The sequence below is a fragment of the Solea solea genome, chromosome 11, assembly GCF_958295425.1.
Source record: "Solea solea chromosome 11, fSolSol10.1, whole genome shotgun sequence".
NCBI classification, from domain to species: domain Eukaryota; kingdom Metazoa; phylum Chordata; class Actinopteri; order Pleuronectiformes; family Soleidae; genus Solea; species Solea solea.
The window spans coordinates 98,426-122,830 of record NC_081144.1 but is presented as its reverse complement, the minus strand read 5'-3'; the positions used below and the strand labels follow the sequence as shown (position 1 = coordinate 122,830).

Sequence of the window (24,405 nt, the reverse complement as noted above, 5' to 3'; positions counted from 1 at the left end):
AGTGTAGGGTCACAGAACATTAACTGGGCGGCTGCATGTTGCTTTTAAGCATCTTCATTTTGGTTTGTGGACAAAACAAGACATTTAAAAATGTCATCATTTCCAGGTTTGAGAAACACTGATCAATATTTTTCAACATTTGATCAACCAAATGATGACAATAATAATCCAATATGAAAATAATTCAATGCAAGGTTACCAAGGCAGGCAAAATGGAACTCAGCCTTCATTCATTTGTACTTTGAACTTGTCCCGACTTGACCACAGATCATCTAATCTGTCCATCGATACACGCGGACTCAATCTAAACAAAAAAATACTGCCGTCTTAAACTCTGTGAGTCACTGATTAACGCGTTGCTTTAGTAAAACACATAGACCGACCTTAGTGCCCATGAGCATGGACGAATATTAGAGCTACATGTAAAAAAAACAAAACAGCATGAATTCTGACTTTAATCTCAGAATTCAGACTTTAATTCTGATTATAATTTCAGAATTCTGACTAATCTCAGAATTCATGCTGTCGTATTTTTTATTTTATTTTTACGTGTGGCACTAACACTCTTCCGTACATGAGCAGCACATTTTGATGACATTGAGTTTAAACGCTTCACAAACATTACAAACGGTCTACGCCTGTGTTTACTGTGTGAAAATGCTCGATAAACATTTTTAAAAAGCAAACCAGTCGTCGTCATCGTCGTCTTTGGATCAGAACTCATGTTTTTATTGATGACTTCACCAAAATGCTTGAAAGATTACATCACAATATTATGTATAGAATCGTATAGCACTTTCATTTCTAAGTATTTTACATTGAAAACTTTACAGTCAGATGTTTTTTAATCATTTATTTTTTTAAATCATTTACTGTATATATATATATATGTATTTATATATATATATAATATTTATATGTTCCCAGCGTTAGGGAAGTCGACATCCATAGTTGCACAGGAAGGAATGCATCTCAAAAAAAGGTTTTTAAATGCACTTAAAATAATTACATACTTCCTTTGTTGTGTGTTTTTACAATAAAAAGGCATGGAATAAACAACCAAGGATCCGGGATGCCGATGTTTTCCGAGTGTCTGTTTGTAGATGAGCTTTGGTTTCGCTGAGGGATGAATCAATAACTATTTTATCAATGTTGGAAACGATCAAGCGATCACAACCTCAACACCAGTCTGATTACAGTCAGTACTTTTACACAGAAAGACAAAGCTGTGTCACATGGTGCACTTCAGACAGTCATATTTCAAGGTCCAGTGTGTAAAATTGAAACGATTTATGAGCAGAAATGGAACAAACTACCCATACGTACAGTTGTACGAGTGTATAATTGCTCTAAAATAACAAAAATATTAGGTTTTAATCGCCTTCTGTGATGGACTCAAGGCAAGGGCCTTGCTTTGAGGTCGCCATCTTGTGCCACCACATTTTTTGCATTTTGAAGCAAAAAAATCATCATATATGAAAATAAAAAGAAAGATAATTGTAGTTAATGCATTACCACTAGATGTCACTGTAGACTTGTTTCCACCAAGTGGTTCAGCTCAGCTCAGCTCGCCACATTGAGCTTGGGAACAGTTCACTCTGATCTGACACGCGTTTCCATGGCAAAGCGTGTGGGCCAGATACGCAAGTTACGTAGCCTCTTACGTAAAAAATATGCTACGTCAGCTACGTAAATAGAGCAAAGTAAAGACGAACACGACACTGTAAACAAAGAGCAATAATGGAGGACAGTCCATTCCGTGCTGTTGTTTCCTCCTGTCGCACATTACAGATGATTGTCTCCATCCGCCAATCAACACACTGCAATGAGGCAGGCTCCTCCCAGTAGGCGCTGGACGACTGTGTTTGGTAGCACAAGAACTGGCACCGTACAGTTCAATGTTTGACGATGGAAATGCAAATCAACCACGTGACGATTCGCTGGATGGAAACAGGATTTACACACTGGACCTTTAACGTTCACACCCCTGAGTCAGAATTCTAACTTTTAAAGTTAATCTCAGAATTCTGACTTTTTTTCTCAGAATTCTGACTCGTATCTAATTGTCCTACTTTTCTTTCTCCCCGTGTTTCAGAGCAGCCATCACCGAGCATCAGCTCATCGCTGGTCATCATCACTTCTGAGCCGCTCAACTCTCCCGTCAAGTCGACACAACACTGACGAGTGAGTTCAAACCAAAAGCCCGAAGAAGAAAAACCGTTATCATAGAACCACTTAATGCCCTATTTATTCATCCGTTCATACATTCATTCATTAGTGGGGAGGGTTTTAAGTGAAATCCTTGGAGGCTTTAGTGGGTGAGTGAAAATATGACAACCTGTAACACTGTAAAATGTGGGAAAATCAAAACTAACGAGCAAAAATAAATAAATAAAATCTCATCAACGGGCAAGAAGAACGACAAGAGACGACAGGACGTCCGACGCCAGGCTGCGTCACATCTCTGCAGCTGTAACCATGGTAATAAGCCCCGCAATCAAAGAACAACACACAAATAATCCCAAACAAAACAAATGCAGGTACATGAGAGGCGGAGCGGTCAGATATTAATACAACATCTTTATGATTAAACGTCTAACCAGGCACACGTGGCCGAGAACTCAAATGTCAGTGGTGCAGTTCATTTGCATTCAGCTTGTAGCTGCACTTTTCTGTTAAGTATTAAAAAAATAACAACAACAATAATAATAATGATGATGATGGTGGTGGTGATGATGATGATCAAGGTCCGGCCGGGTTTTTGAGACAATATCAATAAATTATGTGTTGAGAGTTCTTTTCCAGTCGTGTTGTGACAGTGAGTGAGAGAGAGAGCGAGACGGTCACAGTGCTGTTCGTCCCAGAGAGACAAGAAAACAGGAAGTACGGAGGAGGACAGACTTTTCCGTCGCACAAGAAAAAGTCCCAACACTTTAATGCTGAGTCATGATCAGAGACAGAAAAGCAAAAAGTCTGTCGTCGTCCTCCTGACGTCTGTGATCGTCTCCAGTCAGACGGAGGTAGAAACAGAGGGAGGAGGAGAGTGTCTCTCACGTGTCCTCCCTCATCTCTCCTCCTCATGTTCCTACACTCACTCGCTCGTTCGCTCGCTCGCTCACTCTAGGACGTGGGCGAGCGGACAGACGTCCCTTCAGGAGCGGCGATGTGGAAGACGGAGCCGATGCGCATGAAGAAGCGCCGGAGGACGGCCCGCAGCTCGGGGATCAGGTCAAACTGCATCATCTCACATAGATGAGGGTAATAACAGGAGGCGTGAGGCTTGAACTGGAGACAAGAGAGAACGTTCACACATGTGAGAGCAGTCAGTATGGAAATGTGTAAAATGACATGTGACTGTCACATGACTCACTTTGCTCCCCTGTCATGTTGGCAGGAAAAGATCGTGAAAACAGGTGAAAGAGTTCACGGATATCGAGCAAACGATGACAGAACCTGACAGACGGACCACATCTGACCCTCATACTGCCCCCTGGTGCTTTTCACCAGTATGGACATTATTCCAGACCAGACCTGCAGCACTATGACCTCTTCAACTTTCCCTCATTCTACTCCAAACGAGCAATAAAAGTGGTCAGTTAAGGGGAAACTTAAGGGTAGCTTAAACGTAGCTTACAAAGATGGTCACGTGGATTTAAGTCTGCATTTGATGATTGTTGTACGTCGTTTCCCTTAAGTTTCCCCTTATCTGCCAACTGGGAAGTTTTTACGTCATCATGTCTGCGCATCAGCTTCAGCGCCGTCACAGACTCTCAACCTTATCGTCTTACATCTCTTGTTCATTCACACGCTCTATTGCGATGTGCAAGTCTTATTTAACCGCCGACCATGAAGCTGCGAGCAAGGACTTTTCAAGGACTTTTCAAGGACTTTCCAGTCTATGTACATCAAGCGACGCAGAGCATGAAACAGTAGGTGGCGTCGTAATACGGGAGACAGTCACCTAAACATCAGCTTAACTTCTTTCTTGCACAGAATTCAAGCACTTTCAATGAACCATGTCTGTTTAGGTTTTTTTTTATGAAAACTTTCAAGGGCCTTGAAAGTTTGTGAATTTAAAAAACAACAACTTTTCAAGGACCTGTGAGAACCCTGTCTTGCCACCATGTTAATTGTCTTCATGAAAACACATCTATGCTGCCAGTGACAGTGAAATCATGCTCACACACACACACACACACACAGAGAGAATGAGAATCATAGGTGTCAAAGTTTGACTGTGTGTGTGTGTGTGTGTGTGTGTGTGTGTGTTCTTGCCTTGTCATCCGGCAGTCGTAGCGTCCTGGTGAGCAGCAGCATGAGCAGACTGTTCCAGGCTTCTCTGTGACTCTCTGAGGTCAGACTGATGAAGTAGGCCAGGGCTTCACTACACACACTGTCACAAAACACCACACGGTACACAAACATGAGGAACAACACAATACACTGATGAATCCACACACACACACGCACTCCTGTACAAGAAATCATTGTTGTTGTTGTTGTTATTGTTATTATTGATATGTTATTATTGTTGTCGAGAAGAGCGAGGCTTAAAGTTCCAGTGTGTAAGAATTAGTGACCTCTACTGGTGAGACTGCAGACTGTGACGTCAGGGAACTACGGTGGCCCTCACACACCAATGCTTTGTCCATTTGAGCTGCTGTAGAAACACGGCTAAGCCCCTTAACTTAAAGGTGCAGTGTGTGGAATTCTTTTCATTTTAACAGCAACTTAAGGTCAAATGAGAGTCTTTTATAGCTGGGTCAGCTCCACAGAGGCTATAAAAGCTAAATTATTGCACACTCAAAAAACAACATACTAACGGGCAGGGATTTGTCCATGCAATACAATACTGAGTGTTGGTATCATGTCCGATAGTGGCCAAATGACTTCATCGAATAACGTAAAAAGAAAGTAAACACTACAATAACAGTAAAAGTCACGTGCCCACCAGTAACAAAGAAAAGAATGAAGATATTTCTCGACTCAGGGGAAACTGAGGTCGGGAAGCACAATTTTTATTCTAGTAAAACAAAGCTAAATGCAAATGAGTAAATTAATTATTAATAATTATTCCTTTAACTGATTCCAGGGATTTCAGTTACACTGAAAACAACAGCTTTACAAGTCACTAGTCACTCGAGTAGGTACTTGTTTTGTAGTGGAGATGCAACCTAAACCGTGGTGACGTGGGACCATAGTGGACAAAGGGCCATTAACGGCTAAGATGTATAACAGAGGGATAAAGACTTAAATCACACGGATTTACTCGGTTGTTGTCAAGTCAAACCACTTCACACTGGACCATGAATGATTAACACCACACAAACGTATCCTCGATGTAAAACACGAGTGTCCGTCCTAGTGCAGCTGCTCTGTGATCTGCAGCGTACGTGCTCACACACACACACACACAGAGAACAAACAGCCAGAGCTGCATGTTCGTTTGGGTTTTTTTTTGCAACAGACACAGATGGTGCTTATTTCTGGTTCATTTTTAACCAGGTAATAAACGAGCTGGCAACATTGTGAGGAAGTGGAGACGAGCGACGGTGATAACTCAAACAATCAGCTCTGTTCTGTTGCTTTGTTGTTGTTTTTTACGATGTGATAAACAAAGACATGTTTATTACATTTGTAAAGACAAAAAAAGGAATACAAATCTGGAAACATTCTTTAACTATCAACCCATAGATTATAAGACACATTTGAGACATTATACTGTAAATTCTGTGAGGCCAAGTCCTTAATGCACCTTAATCCTGCTGCCATAAACACTCACCAGTGTCCCAAATGTGTATTAAAGGTATAGTATATACTGTATATAAAAGTGTTTTTTTAAGTGTGCTTGTAGGAGACACTGACTCGTACTTAACACTGCACCAGGAGCCAGCTTGTAATCACACTTATACGGAAAGTGGACACTGAACTTTGTGTCTGTCGCTCACTCCTCCTGCACCAAAGCCCATTGATTAAATCTGCAGTTTTACATCAGGACACACAGGGAGTTGTTGATCCACTTGTTGCCTCTATTACCAAGTTAAAATGTTTAATATCATTTTTCTACCATGTTCAGAAAAGTGATTTTCTCTATGACGTTTGCTCTGGGAGAGTGAGCGGCAACACGAGCCTCTGTTTCCAGTCAGAACGGGCTGCTGAATGGTGAGATAACGTAGACTTAAGTGTGTATTTATTTAGTTCTTTTGTTCAAAGCAACTGCCTATGCTGCAAAGCAACGTAAAAAAAGAAAATGCCATAAAGTCGGACAACAAAAAAAATAGGTAGAGAATTTTTAACAATAGAAAGGTCGTCTCTGGTCATCTGTCCATGCTTATCTGATTCGACAAGATAAAGATATTCAATTTGAAGCTTACATGTCTTGCGATCTTGTCTGAAATCAGTTTGTTTTGTCCAGTGAAAGTGAGTGTTTGTGTCACGAGCTGGCCAACAAACTGAACCCCGCCTTTAATCTAAAGAAGAAGAATTTTTTAAAGAATTTATTACTATAACTAATAACAACCATTACCTCCTGATTGAGAGGAACTATATGACCCAGCTGTCCTAGGAAAGCTGCTGCTTCACCTAAACCTGATGGTGTTGTACGTGTCGTACGTGTCGTACTCACAGGAGCAGGCGTGTCTGGATGTCAGGCCACGAGTCGTGCAGCTGAGAGTCAGAGTACATCCTGAACAGAATCCTCAGGCTGCAGGCAAGACTGCTGGTTTCCTGCTTCAACAAGTTGGGCTTGGATTTCCCTTTAAACCCTGAAGGCACAGAGAGGGACGATTCATGTGATTTCCCTTCTGTCTCTCCACTGTGTCCATGACATTAAACCATAAAAAGCCTTTAAGCATTTGGTTAAAAACCACAAAAAACTTTGCCCTTATCAGTTATTTTCAGCAATTTGTTAAAGCCGAGTTCACTCAACACGACACAAAGAGAACAGGCTGAATTACCTGCTCTCCACAGTGCCGTCCTTTGTTCGTTGTTGGAGTTGAAGTCCTTGGCGAAGGTGTGTGACTCCAGCAGACAGTCGAGCAGCTTGAAGAGGTGCGCAGAGGTCATGTGTCTGTACATCCCCTGATCTGGGACCAGCTCACTCCCCGCAGCCTGCGACTCCTCCAGAGCATCTCGCTGTCGGAGGGAAGGGGTGGGTTAGACATTAAAGTTCAGCTGATGTGTGGTTTTATTTAAGAAGGCTCACCCCATAATGTGTTAAGAATGTGTTTCTGTGGCTTTATCTCACTGTTCAACAGCTTTTTCTGATTGGAAACTCAAGTTTGGATGTCGCTTACTCTCCTGCTCCAACAGGACACAGGAGCTGCTGGTCAGACTGAGGTGAATCTGAATTAAGACTTCAACCTTTAAACGCAGACGGACTGACGGAGGCAGCAGTGGATCAACAACTCCTGTGTGCTGGGACGGAAAATCGCTGACTTTATGTCAACGATGAGCCAGAGACAGTGTGTCTGCATGAAGTAAAGGCAGACACACTATCCTGTGTCCTTAGACCTTTTTGACGATACCTGTGCGGCAGCCATGTTCTCAGCGTCCTCCTTCTTGCTGGTCGCCGGGTAGAAGACGATATTGTCTATGGTCTGGATGAGTTCGAGCTGCACCACACATTTAATCAGCAGCCCGGCAAACAGCCTTTGGTCCGAAACTCCTGCAGCACAAAAAGAAACGGCAACATACAAGTTTAAAGCTCTGAAGCTCAGAAGCCCACTGAGAACTGACAGGTCTGAGTGCATTCAGACAATTTTCAGGTCAGTCTGGGTCACATTGGTCAGGCTGCTGCCTATGATACAGCACATGGTGCCCTCACACTCTGAGTATGAGCAGAGCATGACTGAGAGTCTGTCAGGTTTGGGTTGAGTTCTGGATCGGTTTCTCTCACACACGCCGACTCAGATTGGAATTCTCGTGCGTGTTGTGAACTCACGAGCATTGGATTTGCCCTTCCACGTGTCGTCGCTGGACATCTGGCTGTGTCCCCGCTCTGACAGAGCTCGGTCGTAGCTGCTTTGGGACTGAGTGTCGAAATCGGCGTCCTGAAGATGAGCAGAAAAACATCAGACACAAGAACAAGTCGAACATCCTCTCTACTGAGCCGACGGCTGTTTGTTCTGTGAGTTTATTTATTTGTTTTCTTACAAAATGTTTCCCATCAGCCGTTTCCTCATCCTGTCCAGCCGGTCGCCAAGTCAACAACCTGAAGGGAAAAACACACACAACAGCAGATTTAGAGGTCATTAAAGTCCTCGTCACAGCGTTGTTGAAAATAAGTGAAGTAAAGGTGGCAGCGGCAGTTCCTAAATTGTCATGTTGGGGCGACAGTAGCTCAGCGGTAGAGCGGCTCGTCTTTGAACTCAAAGGTTGTGCCCTTGTGTCCTTGTGTCCTCCTGACTATTTACCATTAAATGTGCTGACGTTTACTCATAAAAAAACTGATCCATCCTTCCAGGAGAATGAGGAGGACTTACGCGTGAGGGCTGGTGTTCTGGAAGATCTCCAGCATACAGGAGCAGGTGATGTTCCACACCTCAGGGCTGAACTTCTCCCCGTTCAGAATCACCAGGTTCTCCAGGCAGTTGGTTCCTGACCGAGCCAGCTGTTCGTTGTCTGTATGAGAGAAGGTTAAAGACTTAGACACAGCTGCTATATATAAACAAACAATTGTTGGTCATAAACAATTGATGCCATTTCAGACAAATTAAAAATGTATGAGTAAACTAACCACCAGTGTTTCAGAATTCTGCATGATGTGTTTTTGTAATCCTGGTTTACTATAAATAAATGTTATCTTAGCTTTATGAGTGACTGGTTCGCACTCCCTAATTGACATCAAATTTAAGGACTTTCCAAGGACTTTCCATCACCACTTCCCTCAAATTCAAGGACTGAATGTGCTGACACAGCTTACGATGGGAGGACAACTTGTAAGAGCTTGTCTTCGTCCATTACAGCGTCCACTTTTATTGATTTGCAGCAAACTCTGCAACTGGACAAGTCATTGTTCTTGGGATTTTGGTCAATGGTGAGACAGAGAAGCATCACGTCGTCATTTACTCTCTCCTGCTTAACTTTACTCGCTCATAGTTCTGCACGGAATGTCACATCAGCAGCGGCGGCGAGAGAGACAGTGGACAGTGTCCACAACACCGCTCGTGTTTATGACTCCACATTTGCCCGGTCTACGTACATCAAGCAGCGCAGGGCATGAAACAGTAGGAGGAAAATTCAAGCACTTTCAATGATTCAAACCCTGTGTGCTTCACTCAGAGACGTGACTTTGAAACTCCCACCTTGCCTGACGCACCACTGCAGCTGTGTGAAAATGTCGACCAGCAGGATTTCACTGAGCGGCTCGTAAAACTGCGTGAACACGTCACAGATGGCGTACAGCGCGTGGTTACACGTCGTCGTCATCCACTCCGTTTTCTGGAAGCAAACAAGAAACGAGGTTAAGATTTATTATTTCCTCTTTTCTACTCTGTGTGTGTGTGTGTGTGTGAAATCTGATATCTCTTCACATCACAGAGGAGAGACGGTGAACTCTGACCTCCGTCTGCTGCTCCGGGAGCTTCATGTTGTCAAAGATGCGGAAGACGATTCTGAAGAGGTCGTGCCACCAGTGCTTCTCGAAGGTGTGGCCGTAGCTCTTCATGATCTCGAACATGACTGTGAGACCTCTGAACAACAACAGACGAGTTCACAGAGTCACACTTGAATCTTTTCTTGAAAAAAGGCACAACATGCAACATTCTGCCTCACCAGACCTCAGCAGACAAAGAGTGACGTGTACTTTCACCTCTGTATGTTGTTATCAGGTTTGCTGGTCCTGTGTTTGACTGTCTATGAATGCGCTGCATTCAAATGCTACGTGTCCCACTCACTACAGTTAAAAGTGAACTAAAAGCTTTCTGAAAGATCACATTTCTATGACTATAGGCTCAATAAACAGTGAGATGAGCTGCGATCGACTCTCGATGAGCCTGCTGTGACCCCGGGTCGTACGTTTTGGGTTTGTTTGGCATTATTATTTGAGTGTGTTTCTGTGGTCATTTAAAGAAGATTGGCTCACCGTGAGGGGTTGAGGGCCTGGACTATACAAAATCCTCCTCAGGACTTCCTGCTCACTCTTTCCGAATGACTCCTCAGTTTAATCGAAACTGATCTTGATAAAAGTCGCAGACGTTGAAACTAAAACTGTTGCACTCTGTCAAATGGACTTCTGACTATGTCTTGGCTTCCTTTGGCAAGAGGAGGTCCAAGTTCCCTGGGTCAGGGACGTAACGGGGACAAAAGCACCTGATTGGTGGTTTTCCTACCTGGTCCGCACGTCCAGTTTGCAGCGGTTGATGATACAAGACAGCTCAAACAGGATGGGAAACCAGCCACGAACCCACACCCGGTCACCGGGGGCGACGTTCATGTCGTCACTGGTGTATTCCCTCAGAGCCTGGACAACAACAAGACTCATTTAGAGGAAAAAGTTAAAAGACCGTTTCGATTTTTTTGTTGTTCTTCTCACCTGTGGTCGCTCCGAGACGTATCGAGCACAGTGCCGTATGAGTCTGATGGCCTCCATGCTGGTGTCGGGAAAAGCCGCGTTACACACAAACTCTGACAAACACTTCACGGCATCTTGGAAGGAATCTATAGCGGCTGCAAAGTGCTCACGGAATGTATTTGCTGAGTGGAGAGAGAGAGGCACGGAAATTAAGTTAGAAAACAAGAATAAATAAGCTGCTGATGGACTGAGGATCTAATCTTTACTGGTCCAAAATGGCTGCCACGAGGAGGAGAAAAGACACTCACTGACGATGTGTCCAGTGGTCTGGAAGGCCAGCTCCACTATGGTCTCGTCATGGTCAGCGGCCGCCTGGTGAAACACGGAGAAGATGTTCTTCCAGCCTGAGCGGATGTTGGAGGCCTGGGAGTTGACCATCTGAGCCACACACCTGATCACCATGTCTCTGATGGTGGGGGACCTGTCCACCACACGTCAATGAGTCACTTTCATCACTTTTCAAAGGGACAGTTTCAGGGTTTGGTGGAAGTGTGATTGTATGACGTAATGACATAGTCAGCTAGGGCTGCAACCTAGGATTACTTTCACCATCTGTTGATTATTTTATCTGTTAATCAATAAGTTGTTGGGTCCATTAAATGTCAGGAAACGTTTAAAAATATTGACGGTGTCTCACAAACCTCAAAATGATGTTTTCAAATGTCTCGTTTTGTCCACAAACAAAAAACCAGAGAGCTTGTTTTAGAACTAACAGATGAATCAATTTCCAAAATAGTAGATTATTAATGGATTAATCAATGAATCATTGCAGCCCTATAGTCATCACCCCCCCACTAAATACATAGCTGCCTGAAGCTACATCACATCACTAACCATTATTTTTAGAATCGAGTAATCTGTTGATTATTTTCTCGATTAATCTAGAATTCTTTTCTCCATAAAATGTAGGAAAATGATGGAAAACGCTGATCAGTGTTTATCAAACCTAGAAATCACATTCTGAGATAAGACAATATTCACATTCTGGGATTAGAAAATATTCACATTCCAAGATAAGAAAATATTCACATTCCGAGATTAGAAAATATTCACATTCTGAGATTAGAAAATATTCACATTCTGAGATTAGAAAACGTTGGCATTCAGAGATTAGAAAATGTTCACATTCCAACGTTAGAAAATGTTCGCATTCCGAGATTAGAAAATATTCACATTCTGAGATTAGAAAATATTCACACTGTGAGATTAGAAAAGGTTCACATTCATACATCAGTGTTCACCAAACCTAGAAATCATGATGTTCTCAAATGTCTTTTCAGTTTAACTGATTTTTTTGTCAAATGGATGAAAGAAACCAGAAAATATTCACATTTATGAAGCTTAATAGTAAAAAAAACCCAAAAAACTCTAAAACCGAATCATCGATCAAAATAGTTGACAATTAATTTAGTCATCGATTAACAATCGATTAATCGAATAATCGTTAGGTTTATCTAATAAGACTGGAAACTAACATTTGTAAAGCACTTTCTCTCCTGCACCAAAGTCCATTGAGAAAATCATCAATTTCACATAACAGCACTCGGTGGAATAGTTGCTGCCTCCATCAGGAAGTTCTAATGTGTCATCTCATGACTTCAGTGTTTGAAATCACTTGGTATCGCTTGCTCTAATATGAGGCAGCAGGCGACCAGGAAGTCCTGTGTCCACGCTCGTTAAAATGCTGATTTTCTCTATGGAGTTTGGTGAGAGGAGTGTACGGAGAAAAAGAAGCTAGAAGATATTTGATTTCAACTTCTGTCCCCAGAGCAGCCATTAAAAAGTGAAGTGAACCATCTACCTGTTCTTCTTCATGATGTGCTCAAACGGCCTGAGGAAATCCTTCTGGAAGCGGAAGTTTGCCAACTCTCCTTTCTCCAAGAACTTCATGGAGAGCTGCCTCAGCGAGTCCACGGCAAAAATGGCGACATCTTCATTGGGGTTACAGCCCACCTGTAGCAAAGCAGGTCGTGGACAGTGGGTTTACCTGGTTTTTATTTTACAGAGAACGGCAGCGTCTGCGACTGATAAATGCAAACTGCCAGCACCAGAACATCGATATGAACAACACTAAGTCATTTTATCATCACTGTGTCTCAAGCACCTGTAGTATACTGTCAGTCCTCATGGGGGCACTGCAGGACAACAGTATGTGTACAGAGCAGCAGGGAGAAGACGCACAAGTTCAGACCTGAATAACAGCTTCAGTATCATGTAGGATTTTCTGGTGCTAAATCAACACAAAAATTGTGTTTTAACAGTGTTAACGGTGCCTCAACCAGTGCTTATTTGACATGTGTTTTTTAAGTAAAACACAAATGGTGACACGTGTTTGTTGTGTGAACCTTTAATTCATCTTGTATAATCTTGTGCAGCAAATTAACAAATAAATAAAACCTGACCTGGAAAGTACTTTTACATCTTCTGTACAAAACACAAGGTATGTGTTATGGCCATACGGGGCTTGATTTTATTATTATCGTGTTGTATATATATCTTTATTTTCCGTTTTTATTATTTATGTTCGTACGTCAGCCAGTTGCAACGAAATAACTCATAATTGATGCCAAAAAAATCTAGTCAACCACTAATTTTACCCCACACAATAAAACATGAGCAGTCATTTTTGAATATGGCCGTGTCTGCCTCATGTCCTCCTTTGTGTTATGTCAGTTTACACCAGGTAAAGACAGACAGTACAGAAACCCCAGTGCCAAACCATCTCCCACGATGCAGCTCATGGAAACAGCTCAAACACCAAATCACGTGTTGCGACGATTCGATCCGATAAACGGTGAACGCGTAGGGAACCTCGGTGCTCAGGCGTCAGGCGTCACCGGTGTTTAGCGCACTCACCTTGTTGAAGTGGTCTCCGATGACCTGCCAGATACGCGACCACTGCAGCCTGATGCGGTTCATGTTGTAGTAGGAGATCTCCACGATCTTCTGCAGGCTGAACATCCGGGGCTGGTGTGCCGAAGCCAGCTCGTCCATGGACACGGCGCACAACCACCGCACAAAGTCCACTGCCATGAAACAGTGAAGCAGCAACACAGTGAAGGACTTCACGTACTTTTTAATAAAGGTGTAAAAAGGAGTAAAGAGTAAAGACGGTTACACACTCACCAATTGCATTTCCATCTAATCTGGTGGAGCCAGTGAAGATCCTGCAAATATTAAACAACACCTTTAGTATTGTAAGCCAAAGAAAAGTCTGTAGATAATAAGACATAGTACATATATGGAGTGTTGTAATAATAATAATAATAATAATAGTAATAATTATAATTGTTATTGTCTGTATGATGATTCTCACCTGTCCACAGCTACAACCACACTCTGAGAACTGGTCTCTCCCACTGACTCCTGGATATGAGCCATCTGTCTCTTGTCCTGACTTCCCACCAGGTTACCTGCAACATCACAGACATTCAAAACAAAAGCTGATGCATGCACACAGGCAGGGATGTCACGATTCTAGATTTTCTTACGTACAATTATTGTCAGAGAATTAATCACAATATTATGATTATCACCATTATTATGCATTCATTGATTTCACAACACTATGAATGTGTAAAATCACATGAACACTGCTTATAGGTCTTAAAGTTTCATTTATTCATATCGTTTGATGCCAACACAGCAAAGCAAATACACTAAACTATTATAAAGGAACAATTATTATTCCCCCAAGGGAAATGTTTAAATGACTTAAGTCATCAATTGTCATCTATACCAAATGTTGAGATTTATTTGAATGGTTTTAATAACGTATCTATTATTGTGGCTTGTTTATTTCATGTTTAATTAACAATAACACAAATAAATTTGTAATAAATGAACGGTAACGTTAAGAGAATGCCGTTTAACTCGTCGCGTTACGCTGACAGCCGAACACGTGTCATACACAGTTAATTGCAAATGACACGCTAACATTTAATTTCTTAGTTTTTTAAGCTGAAAAACTCCCACACGACTGATATGACGTTCTTTGTTGGAGGGAATAACTTCCTCTGTCACACTTTAACATCAGGAACAGCTCTATTCTGCAACTCGCACGGAAAAAAAACAAAGCAACACAAGCGGTAACACGCGGTTGTTGTGTAACTTTGTTTTTTTCAGTTTGAGTTGCGCTGAACTAGCTGCAAGGTTCTGGGCTTCCGGCATAATCTTTTCTGACGGTATAGAAGAACGTTAGGATTAATATACCGCGATTAATTGTGAAATCAAGTAATCGTGACATCACTACACACAGGACACTGCACTGACTTCTAATTCATTCAGACTTCCTAAACAAAGCCAAATCCATAACCTTAATCATTAACAGTTCAGACTAACACCTTAACTATAACCAAAAGACCTCAAATCTTAGCCCTAAACTTCACCAGTGGCTCATTAGGACCAGGTTTTTGGTCTCCATGAGAGGACTTCTGGTCCTGAAAAGGTCAGAGTGCCAAAGAGTGGATTTATTGGAAACAATGATGTTGCTTTTCCACAAAAAAAATATAATTTCTCTGTTAAAATTAAACTTGCTATATAATCTGCTCAATAATCTGTTCCTGGCCAAACAAAATGAAACAAGCCTTCATTTAATATGAAAATATTCATTAGTTGCAGCCCTAATTATTCTCATAAGCAATTAACGGAGTAGTTGTTTGGTTCACAGGTCAACAAATGTTGCCCAAACCTCTGAGTGACGATGTTCTCTCGTGTCTAATTTTGTACACACACCAAAATGAATCAGTTTGAATGATTGATGATGATGACGTCTAATTAGTGGAAAAAACAGAGAACTTCTTTTTAATTATTTAACACTCACAACTTAATTTAGTTATAAATGAATTATTGCAGCTCTAGCAGATATGGATCACTTTATTCTGTGGCAAGATTATTTTTCAGTGACAGTGTGTTTTTAGAGTTTGAAGCGACTGTTAATGAGGTTTTATGTCACCTCTCTGACACTAATGAATATCATTTTCTGGATCCTGAAAACAGGACTTCAATCTCTGAACATGTTCCATTCTTCTTTTACTCTTAAATAGACACTAATCACCTGACATGGGGCAGGAAGACAGTTATTTGTTCTCTACATGTGTTTGTACAAAGACAACGTGCAGAAAATGAAGACTACGGTAAGACTACGGTTGCACAGAGTGTGTCTTACCCAGTCCCAGGGGCATGAACTCCTCTGTGCCCGAGGGCAAGCCCTTTATCCCCGCCTCCTTGTCCCGGACCACGCCTGAGATGTAACGCGTCTTCACCCCGGTGCCAATCAGCTGAGCCAGCTCCAGCTGACTGATACACCTCAGAATCTGCAACACAGAGAAACAATGCATCATATTCCTGGAGACTCGCCTGCACTTAAGTGACTAAACACTTTGAGTAAGACTTGAGAATGAGAATAATGCAGATTACGGTGCACAGCTGCTGTTTACATGTGTTAAAACTAACCTGACGACCAATCGACACACAGATATGACATCATTTATTTTAAAAATGAACATAAAGCCATAAAGTACATGTAAAAATATGATGCAAAAGTTCAGAGTTTATAATAAATAAAAATGAAACATGAAATTAATTTCAGAAGCTATAAAAAGCACTGGAAAGCCATCTGTCTCCTGTGTTTTTACAAATACTCTGCGTTTAATATTGATTTTTCTAGATGTATGACGTGATTAGAGAGCCACATCCCATCACCTGTAGCCAGAGCTCAAACAATTACTCGCTGAATCCATTATTAATCGATTACTAAATGAATCGTCAACTATTTTGCTAATTAATCAGTTTGAAGCTTTTTTCATGATTAAAACAAGACTTGTGATTGTTTCAGCTTCTTAAATGTGAATATTTCCGTAATGTCTTTGCTCCATAAAACAAAGAAATCATTAAAAACTGAATCATTTTGGTTTTTGGGCAAAAACAAGACATCATCAGAGAACATCATCATTTCCACGTTTGACATACACTGATCGACATTCTTTAATGTTTCCTGACATTCTATGGACCAAACGATTACTCGATTAATCGAGAGAATAATCAACAGATGAATCGATTATGAAAATAACCATTAGTTGCAGCTCTAACTGTAACGCTACGTAAATTTTAATTTAATTCACGAACACACAGCGAGTGCAGCTTTAGTGAAATCCTGCGTTCTTCTCTCACCGTCTCTCATTTAAATGAACAAAAGGAAATGAAACTGAGAGAATTCATTAATAGAGAAACTGTAATATTCACACCTCATGCCAGGAGTTTCCCAGGTAGTTTCCGTCCGTGTGAGCCACAGTGATCAACGTCTTGATGGTGTCGATGTTCTTCTGCTTCATCTCAGTGATGCTGGAACTGGCCGTCAGCAGAGTGAATCTGGCCAAGGCCTGGACGTACGCATCCCGCTCCAGCTGCGCACACACACGCGCACGCACACGCACACACACACACACACACACACACACACACACACACACACACACACACACACACGTCGCGTCAATTAAAACATTTTAAAAAAGGACACAGGTTATTTATCATGCAACTAGTGGAAGAAAAAAGATTCATTAAACTGGCACCATAATGATGAAACTGTCTCATTTAAACAAGTGCTTTGATACAAGTTTACATTAATATTGTGTACAAGCACTAACAATCTATATGTCTGTGTGTACTAGTATTTATATCTTTGTGAGGACATTTTGTCTGAGCACCACAAAACTTTAAAGGGCTTTTTCAGGGTTAAGACCAGGTTTTAGGGTTAGGATTAGAATTGGGTTTAGGTGATAGGTTAAGTACTTAATTTTGATGGTTAAGGGGTGAGAGAATGCGTTATGTCAATGTTTGTGTGTGTGTTTTCTTGTATTTGTTACCTCTTTATGACCAGTCTTGTATAAAGCACCTTTAAGGGATCCTTTAAGGAGTAAAAGTAAGTTACCAGAAAATGACTTGAAAGTTTACGACATTTACTGCACTTAAGTATTTAAAAGTCATTTTCTTTTCTGATATAAAATGTACTTAAGTTTTATAAGTAAAAGTATGTTAGGATTTCAACTTGAACGTTGAGGGTGCAATTCCTGGCTCTGCTAGTCTCTATGTGTTCCTGAGCAAAGACACTTAACCCCATGTTGCAGTGTGTGAATGTATGAAAAATGTGTGAAAACTTTTTTGTGTAAAGCAGTGTTTTTAGGATTAGAGTTGGGTTTAGGTTAAAGGTACTTAATTTTGGTGGTTCAGGTTAAGGTAAGGGTCTAGGGAAAGCATTATGTCCATGAGGGTCCTCACTAAGATAGAAAAACAAGTTTCTAAGTGTGTGTTTGAGCTCCTACAGTAGACACGCCCCCCAGCATTACAGAGAGAGAGAATGTAGCTGAATTTGAGCAAATTTGAAACCTCATTTTAAAACATTTAGTAACTTTCCTAATAAGTTAAACTCAACTAAGTGGTTAATAGCGACAGAGTTTCATTGCTTTACAGACATGTTAAAGACGTCTTAACCAATTTCTTAGCAATATAAACTTTATTTGCACAGCATTCTTGTAAATGTTGCAAAGTGCTTAACAAAAGTGGTTGAAAACACCATCAGTAGAAAGCTGAGTGTTGTTACCATCTGTTGTCTCACCAGTAGATGTCACTAAATCCTACACACTGCACCTTCAATGTGTCTCAGTCATTTTGTCGAGTCTAAACTTTTAATTTTTACTCTTCTTTAAAGTCTCGAACTGGGAAAATGCGACATGTTTTCAAACAAAAACATAAAAAACAAAACACGAAGAATCTACGAGGAAAGAAAACCTGAGCAGACCTGCATGCTGAAGATGCAGGCGATCCTGATGGCACATCGAATGCCCTCCAAACACAGCGAGGCCACTTCTGGATCATCACAGTCCTGCAGTCCGACACTGAACGCTGCCAGTAAGGGAGTCCACGCCAACTGCAACACAGAACCTTTGACCTTAATTCTGGTTCAGTTCTTCTCAGACTCACTAAACAAACAGTTTCTCAGACCAACAGACCTTGAACATGGGCCTGACGTGCTCCAGGTGCGTCGCACTGAAGAACGGGGCCTGAGCGTGACTCACGGCCTCCATCAACGCTTTGGCCGTCTTGGCCATCTGCTCCATCTCCACGTTGTACAGCAGGCGGCGCTGTTTCTCACTGGCCACGCCTGGAGAGAGAACACATGTTTATTGTCAGCGTTTAAGGGGATTAGAAGGACAGTGACACTAATGGATACTGGCTCAGTGGCGGAGGGAGTCGACTCTCAACTGGAAGGTTGAGGGTTTAATTCAGAAACAGACACACAACACAAAACAAAGCACAGCAAACGTGACCCAAAACTGGTTATCATTACAAACTATGTAAGCTTATTTGACATTTATCTATGTTTTTTAATAGAAATACAGGCTCTCTTAAATCTTCAGCTTCTCAAACTTGAGTACTTTAAAAAAAACAACTTTCGTTTGGTTTGGAAAACAATAATGAACATTTTTTCAGACATTTTCTGGACCAAAAGAATTGAGAGATTTATGGATTATGAGTTGCAGCCCTAAATCGTGTTCTTCAAGGACTTGTGTATGCTCCTAAAGTGAGAACAGTCTGCTGTGCTGGGAGCAAACTAACCGGTTTTCTTGTGACTGATAGCAAAGAAAAAACTGCTTGTCTAAACAAAGAATTATTGTCTACAATTATCACGAGCAGGAAGAGTTGCAAAGATATGCTGTTTACATTTTCGTGGTTATGAAACGGCAGGTGGAATGACAAAGATGATGTAATGGTGCTATCGTTTTGTTTTTTTAACCAGCCAATGTGGTCAAAGTGTTGTGTTTCAGTGGAGACAGTAATGCTGTCCACGACATGGGGACAGAGGGACTCACTCTGCTTGGTGGACTTTGGGGTGATTGAAAACTCTTTGCTCTCCTTCATGGCGATCTTCTTGCCTGCGATCTCATCGTATATGGAGGACAGATACTCTTCCGGCAGGTCCTTGCTGTCGTTAATGCCGCGGTTCATCTTGATGTACTGCTCCTTTGTCATCTTGTTCTTCACCTGCATGGAAAAACAAGGTCATTGGGTTTGTTTTCTTCCTGAGGGACGGCAGCATGAACATCCTTCCCCCCCCCCCCCCCCCCCATATCTGTTGAAGCCTGAGTGAATGCATGTATTCTAAAAGGAATACTCTGTATACAGATTCAACAGTTTTCCCAGACCAATTCCCTACAACTGAATTTGAAAACTTTGAAGGATTTCAAGGACCCGTGGGAACCCTGTATATATTTAGAGCTGCAACTAACAATTATTTTCATAATCGATTCATCTGTCGATTATTTTCTCGATGAACCAATTAACCGTTTGGTCTATAAAATATCAGAAACCCTTAACAAATGTTGATCGGTGTTCATCAAACCTGGAAATGACGATGTTCTCAAATGTCTTGTCTACAAATATTGTGTTTAATTTACAACAGAAGAGACTCAATGACCTCTGTAGTTGGGCCCAAAGGAAAAATGCATGTACTGTATGTCGGTATCGGAAAAACGTCCAATAATGACAGAATCCATAGTTGTCACCTGAGGACTGTGCAGGTCTGTGGTGAGCATGATGATGGAGTACGCCAGCACATAGGCGGTGTCTGCGCTGGCGAACAGCGTCTGTCTGCAACAAAGAAGTCGTGCATCAGTGCGACAGAAAGCATCCGCGCTGCTCTCAGGGTTTCATTTCATGAGGAGAATTCATTTTAGCAGTTAGAAGACGATGAAGCCTCACCCCTGGTTACACTCCAGGTACCGAGCGGCAAACTTCTCCATCAGCCTGTCGATCTTCTGGGCCTCGCCGGGCAACCTGAAGCCTTCCAGGAACACTCGCAGAGCCGAGACAAAGTCCCGCCCGCAGAAGTCCAGCTGGTCCACATAGCAGTACATCACTTCTATGTTGAACTTGATGTTCTCGCCCAGGAACTCTCCCACCTGGGTCTGTGAGTGTAGAAGAAACAAATGGTAGATTACTGCCCAAGACCTGAGACAGCTCTGTTTCTGTCTGCTGCTGCCGCTTCATTTCTTTACTTATTTTACTTCCCGACAGGCCGATTAATCTGCAGGCTTTTCCCCAAAATCAGATTGAATTCCAAGCATTTTGTAGTGGAGTGACGGCGGTCAACACTGGTGCACAAGGCACTACGTATCTACTACCTACTAATTAACTTGTCAGTCTTAACAGCCCTAGTCATGTTTTATTGCAGTTTTAACCCCATGTAATCCCTCACTGTGTCCAGCCTGTCCTCCTGGTGTAGGAACTGGGCGATGTCCTCGGCCGTGGACCCCAGCATGCCCTGCTCCTGCAGGTACTGTACGCCTCGCTTTGGTTTCTTGTTGAAGCTGCGGAAAGAACAGAGGAACAGCTCTACTACCGTTTCATTATCACTCAACGAGAACAGAAGAGCTGCCTGCAACTTGACTGTGACACTCACAGTTCAATGCCGTGCTCGATGATATCCTTCTGCTGCTTGATGACCTCGTACTGCTCCGGGTGATCCGCCTGCGAGACGGAGACACTGGAGGAGACGGTGGAGTCCAGCGAGCTGATGCTGTCACGACGTCTGAAGTGCTGCTCTGGGAGCTTCAGCTCTGCTCCATCACTGTCAGACGGATGTTCCTGACCTGCACACACGATGTGACATGACGACTACGTGTCGACTAACACCTTAAATATGAGCCGCACAATTTATTGTACACTACACACTCACCCAGATTGGCTTGAAGGTTTGGGTTGACATACATGTCTTTGCTCCACTCGACCATACACTTGAGGATGGAAACCAAACACTCCAAACCTTTTTTACGTAGACTCAGCTCCTGTGTGTGTGTGAGTCACACAAACACAAACATGTAAGTAGCCGTTACTGCGCGTTACTTTAGTTATTAGCTCATTGAAGCCGTTTATCAGACTAAATCTAACTAAATCTCTAAACTGAGAGGCAAAGTTGTTTTGTCTTTTTTACTCTTCTTCCTCATGAAGAGAAACGAGACAGCAGCATAAGTGATGATGATTGGCTGAGGTAGAGTAACATTTCATCGTAAGCCAATCAGAGGCTGAGTTGGCTGGGTGCTGTTGACACGCAGACAAGAGCAAGCGTAGTCGCACACACAGCGACACAAGCGAGCAAACGATCAACAACATGTTGAATGGTGAGCCCGGTTAATCCTAAAGCAGCCTTCTTCAACTGGAAGTATAGCCATTACTTAAACCCTAAATTAAGTTAAAAGGAAAGAATTTATACGATAAAAGCACATCAGGCTCCGGACAAAAGTGCTTCTCCACGTCGGTGTCAAGCAATTCTGACCTAATGAAACATCTTCGAACGTCACACGCTTCCATGAAATGAGTGGCCATTAACACAGAAAGAGACGAAGACAGAGACACACAATCAAAACAACTCAAGCTCTGTAGCCACATCTGTTAGACTCACTTTGTCCCACAGCAACATTAGAATAATTTAGATTTGTGTTCACTGTTTCTGTTCTGTCATTTATTGTATTAAGTCTCCATTTTATTATAATATTCAGATTTATCATAAATAACTGAGCATGCACATGAATGTTCATTTATGTTAAAGAGGAGGTGGAGGTGAGGTTCAAAAACAAATGACTTTTTTAAAGCAACATTTCCAACACTGCATGCAACACAGGAACCAAAACATTGGCAGGAAGTGGTGCTGTTTACATCCAGAGACATAGTGTATATAAGTGGCAGCATATAAACTTCACTCGACTCTACACCGGCTGTTTTCATAAAAAATGAAGACGGTGGATGGATGTTGTGCACCAGGATGATGAAGAGCACAACAATCAGGGACAGCAGAGGTGAATTAAACGCTATAAAACACACTCAAAGTGAGCGTAGAAGACAAAGTGATGGGCACCAAAAGGCAACTATTTCTGCTTGTATAGCGATCACTTCATTGGCATCCAGATTTTGTCGACCGCTAAGGGGAAAGTTAAGGGAAATCAAACCTGCAATTAAGTTACTGATGTTAAATTGCTACACCAACAGTAATCAACTTAAATATCTTGTTCATTTTACATCCCTTATATTGTGATGTTTAAATGTTCTCCATAGTAGATAAAACTAGGGATCGTTTATCAACAGGTGCTGGAATAATGAGAATCATTTTGTGAAAAGCACCACTGGGGCAGTGTTTCTCCTGCCAACATGGCGGCGTGAGCAGCCGGAGTCACGTGACGTCTGGAGCTCTGTATCACAAATACAGCTTGAAGCGTGATAAATAGATTGTTTTTCTCATGCTAGCTCTGTCTGGTAGAAAAACCTAAAATAGAGATGTCGTTGGGTTTGTTTTGTATTATTTAACCATTTTCTAAAACACTTAGAATTGCTTACTTCAGAAGAAGAAAGTAAAATATTCATCGATAAGCAGGTATACTGGGACCAAACTGCTGAGCACGTACCTGCAGAGGTGTCATCCCGAGCTCCTGACCACTCCTGCCCTGAGCGATCTTCGACAGGTCGTTGACGAGGCGCTCAAAGATGTTTGCAGCGTTCAAGTCACAGTCGTAGTTCACATAAATGTCAACCACACACTGGGCATCTAAGGTGAAAGGCAAGTGTTACAAAAGTGGATATCCTGAAAGTCTTTTAGTGGGATTGTTTATGTTTTTATTTTTGCTGTTATTAAGTTACCTGCACAGATGCGCGTTAGAGTCTGGATCACCATCCACTTGTGCTCAAAGGAGCTGGTTGACGTCTCCAGGATGGTCAGAAATATTTCCCGGAAAAACACCTGAGGAAAAAGGTAGACAATTATTTACAATCTGCATATTTTTTCAAAGACAAACAATAAAGACGAAACTGTAAACCGCCTGCATTCCGTACCTCGATCTGCATCTTTAAGTGGACCTTGAAGTGGGAGAGCAGGGTGAGGAAGATGGCCAAGGACAGCTCGAACACTTCTGGCACAGAGGAAACACCATTTTTGGAAAGCGCCACACACAAATACTGTTTGATGGCATTGACGAACATCTCATGAGTGCGAAACACTGGCCCGGCGCCCTGCAGCACGGACAGCAGCAGCTGCAGGGAGACTATCTTGGAGCGCAGCTCGTGGGACCTGTAAAGGAGACGGATACAGGCAATCAGTTATACTGCCAAAAAGGAAATAAATATACAGCAAACTGGTTTACAAGGAAATCCACAGATGGATCATGGGAGAATTTGTGTAGGTCCCCAAACTAATCTGCTCAATTTTCCTGACCACTGAATTAGGATTTATGTGTATATGGTTTTCACGACATTTAAAAAATGAAGCTGTAATTAATGAATTCCCCTGGAAAGGAGTCATTTAACAGTTCAAAATGATACAAGGTTTAACAGACATGACTGTAAATAAGTGACTACATTATGCACAAATAACTTGCCATCATTAAAAAGTGGGTGTCCAAACAGAAAGTGGACACACTATGGACTTTGGTGTGGGGAAGTGGGCAGAGTGCAAAGTGTTCTAAACTGTAGTTTCCAGTCAGAAACGGATGTTTAATGATGTGATAAGGAGACAAACATATTCTTATGATATTTCAGATTTTCATGCGAGTCTTTTGTTAAGTGGCAACAATCAGTTTTTTTCTTGTGTCCCTGCTCTCAACCATATTTTCAGCAATACTGAGCATCTAAGTCTCAAAATGGCTCCTGTGCACAGTGAGCAGGTCAGTGCACACGACATAGTCAGTGCTCAGTATGTGTGAGGACCTCATACAATCCCTGCAATGACTTATGAGTGTTTCAGAGTTGTAGTTGGTATCTCATGCAGACTTTGGAATGATTTCACTGTG

General features: G+C 42.0%; 1 protein-coding gene across 1 annotated transcript in view; it reads right to left on the bottom strand.

The window, feature by feature from the left end:
• Nucleotides 1-696: 696 nt before the first annotated feature.
• Nucleotides 697-24,405, bottom strand: part of arfgef2 (ADP-ribosylation factor guanine nucleotide-exchange factor 2 (brefeldin A-inhibited)) — a 37,583-nt gene continuing 13,874 nt past the window's right edge. Inside the window, exons 10-39 of the mRNA XM_058642240.1 lie at nt 23,453-23,687; nt 23,261-23,360; nt 23,029-23,168; nt 21,309-21,417; nt 21,033-21,222; nt 20,829-20,940; nt 20,333-20,538; nt 20,137-20,221; nt 19,444-19,615; nt 18,583-18,734; nt 18,372-18,500; nt 16,819-16,977; nt 15,741-15,888; nt 13,890-13,986; nt 13,700-13,740; nt 13,430-13,599; nt 12,375-12,526; nt 10,822-10,994; nt 10,535-10,695; nt 10,332-10,462; nt 9,563-9,692; nt 9,306-9,441; nt 8,484-8,622; nt 8,155-8,212; nt 7,943-8,051; nt 7,527-7,666; nt 6,957-7,134; nt 6,626-6,764; nt 4,276-4,393; nt 697-3,285 (exon numbers count right to left, since the gene is read on the bottom strand). Of these exons, the coding sequence (XP_058498223.1) occupies nt 3,121-3,285; nt 4,276-4,393; nt 6,626-6,764; nt 6,957-7,134; nt 7,527-7,666; nt 7,943-8,051; nt 8,155-8,212; nt 8,484-8,622; nt 9,306-9,441; nt 9,563-9,692; nt 10,332-10,462; nt 10,535-10,695; nt 10,822-10,994; nt 12,375-12,526; nt 13,430-13,599; nt 13,700-13,740; nt 13,890-13,986; nt 15,741-15,888; nt 16,819-16,977; nt 18,372-18,500; nt 18,583-18,734; nt 19,444-19,615; nt 20,137-20,221; nt 20,333-20,538; nt 20,829-20,940; nt 21,033-21,222; nt 21,309-21,417; nt 23,029-23,168; nt 23,261-23,360; nt 23,453-23,687 (4,174 nt within the window). The 3' untranslated portion in view covers nt 697-3,120. The remainder of the gene's footprint in view (nt 3,286-4,275; nt 4,394-6,625; nt 6,765-6,956; nt 7,135-7,526; nt 7,667-7,942; nt 8,052-8,154; nt 8,213-8,483; nt 8,623-9,305; nt 9,442-9,562; nt 9,693-10,331; nt 10,463-10,534; nt 10,696-10,821; nt 10,995-12,374; nt 12,527-13,429; nt 13,600-13,699; nt 13,741-13,889; nt 13,987-15,740; nt 15,889-16,818; nt 16,978-18,371; nt 18,501-18,582; nt 18,735-19,443; nt 19,616-20,136; nt 20,222-20,332; nt 20,539-20,828; nt 20,941-21,032; nt 21,223-21,308; nt 21,418-23,028; nt 23,169-23,260; nt 23,361-23,452; nt 23,688-24,405) is intronic.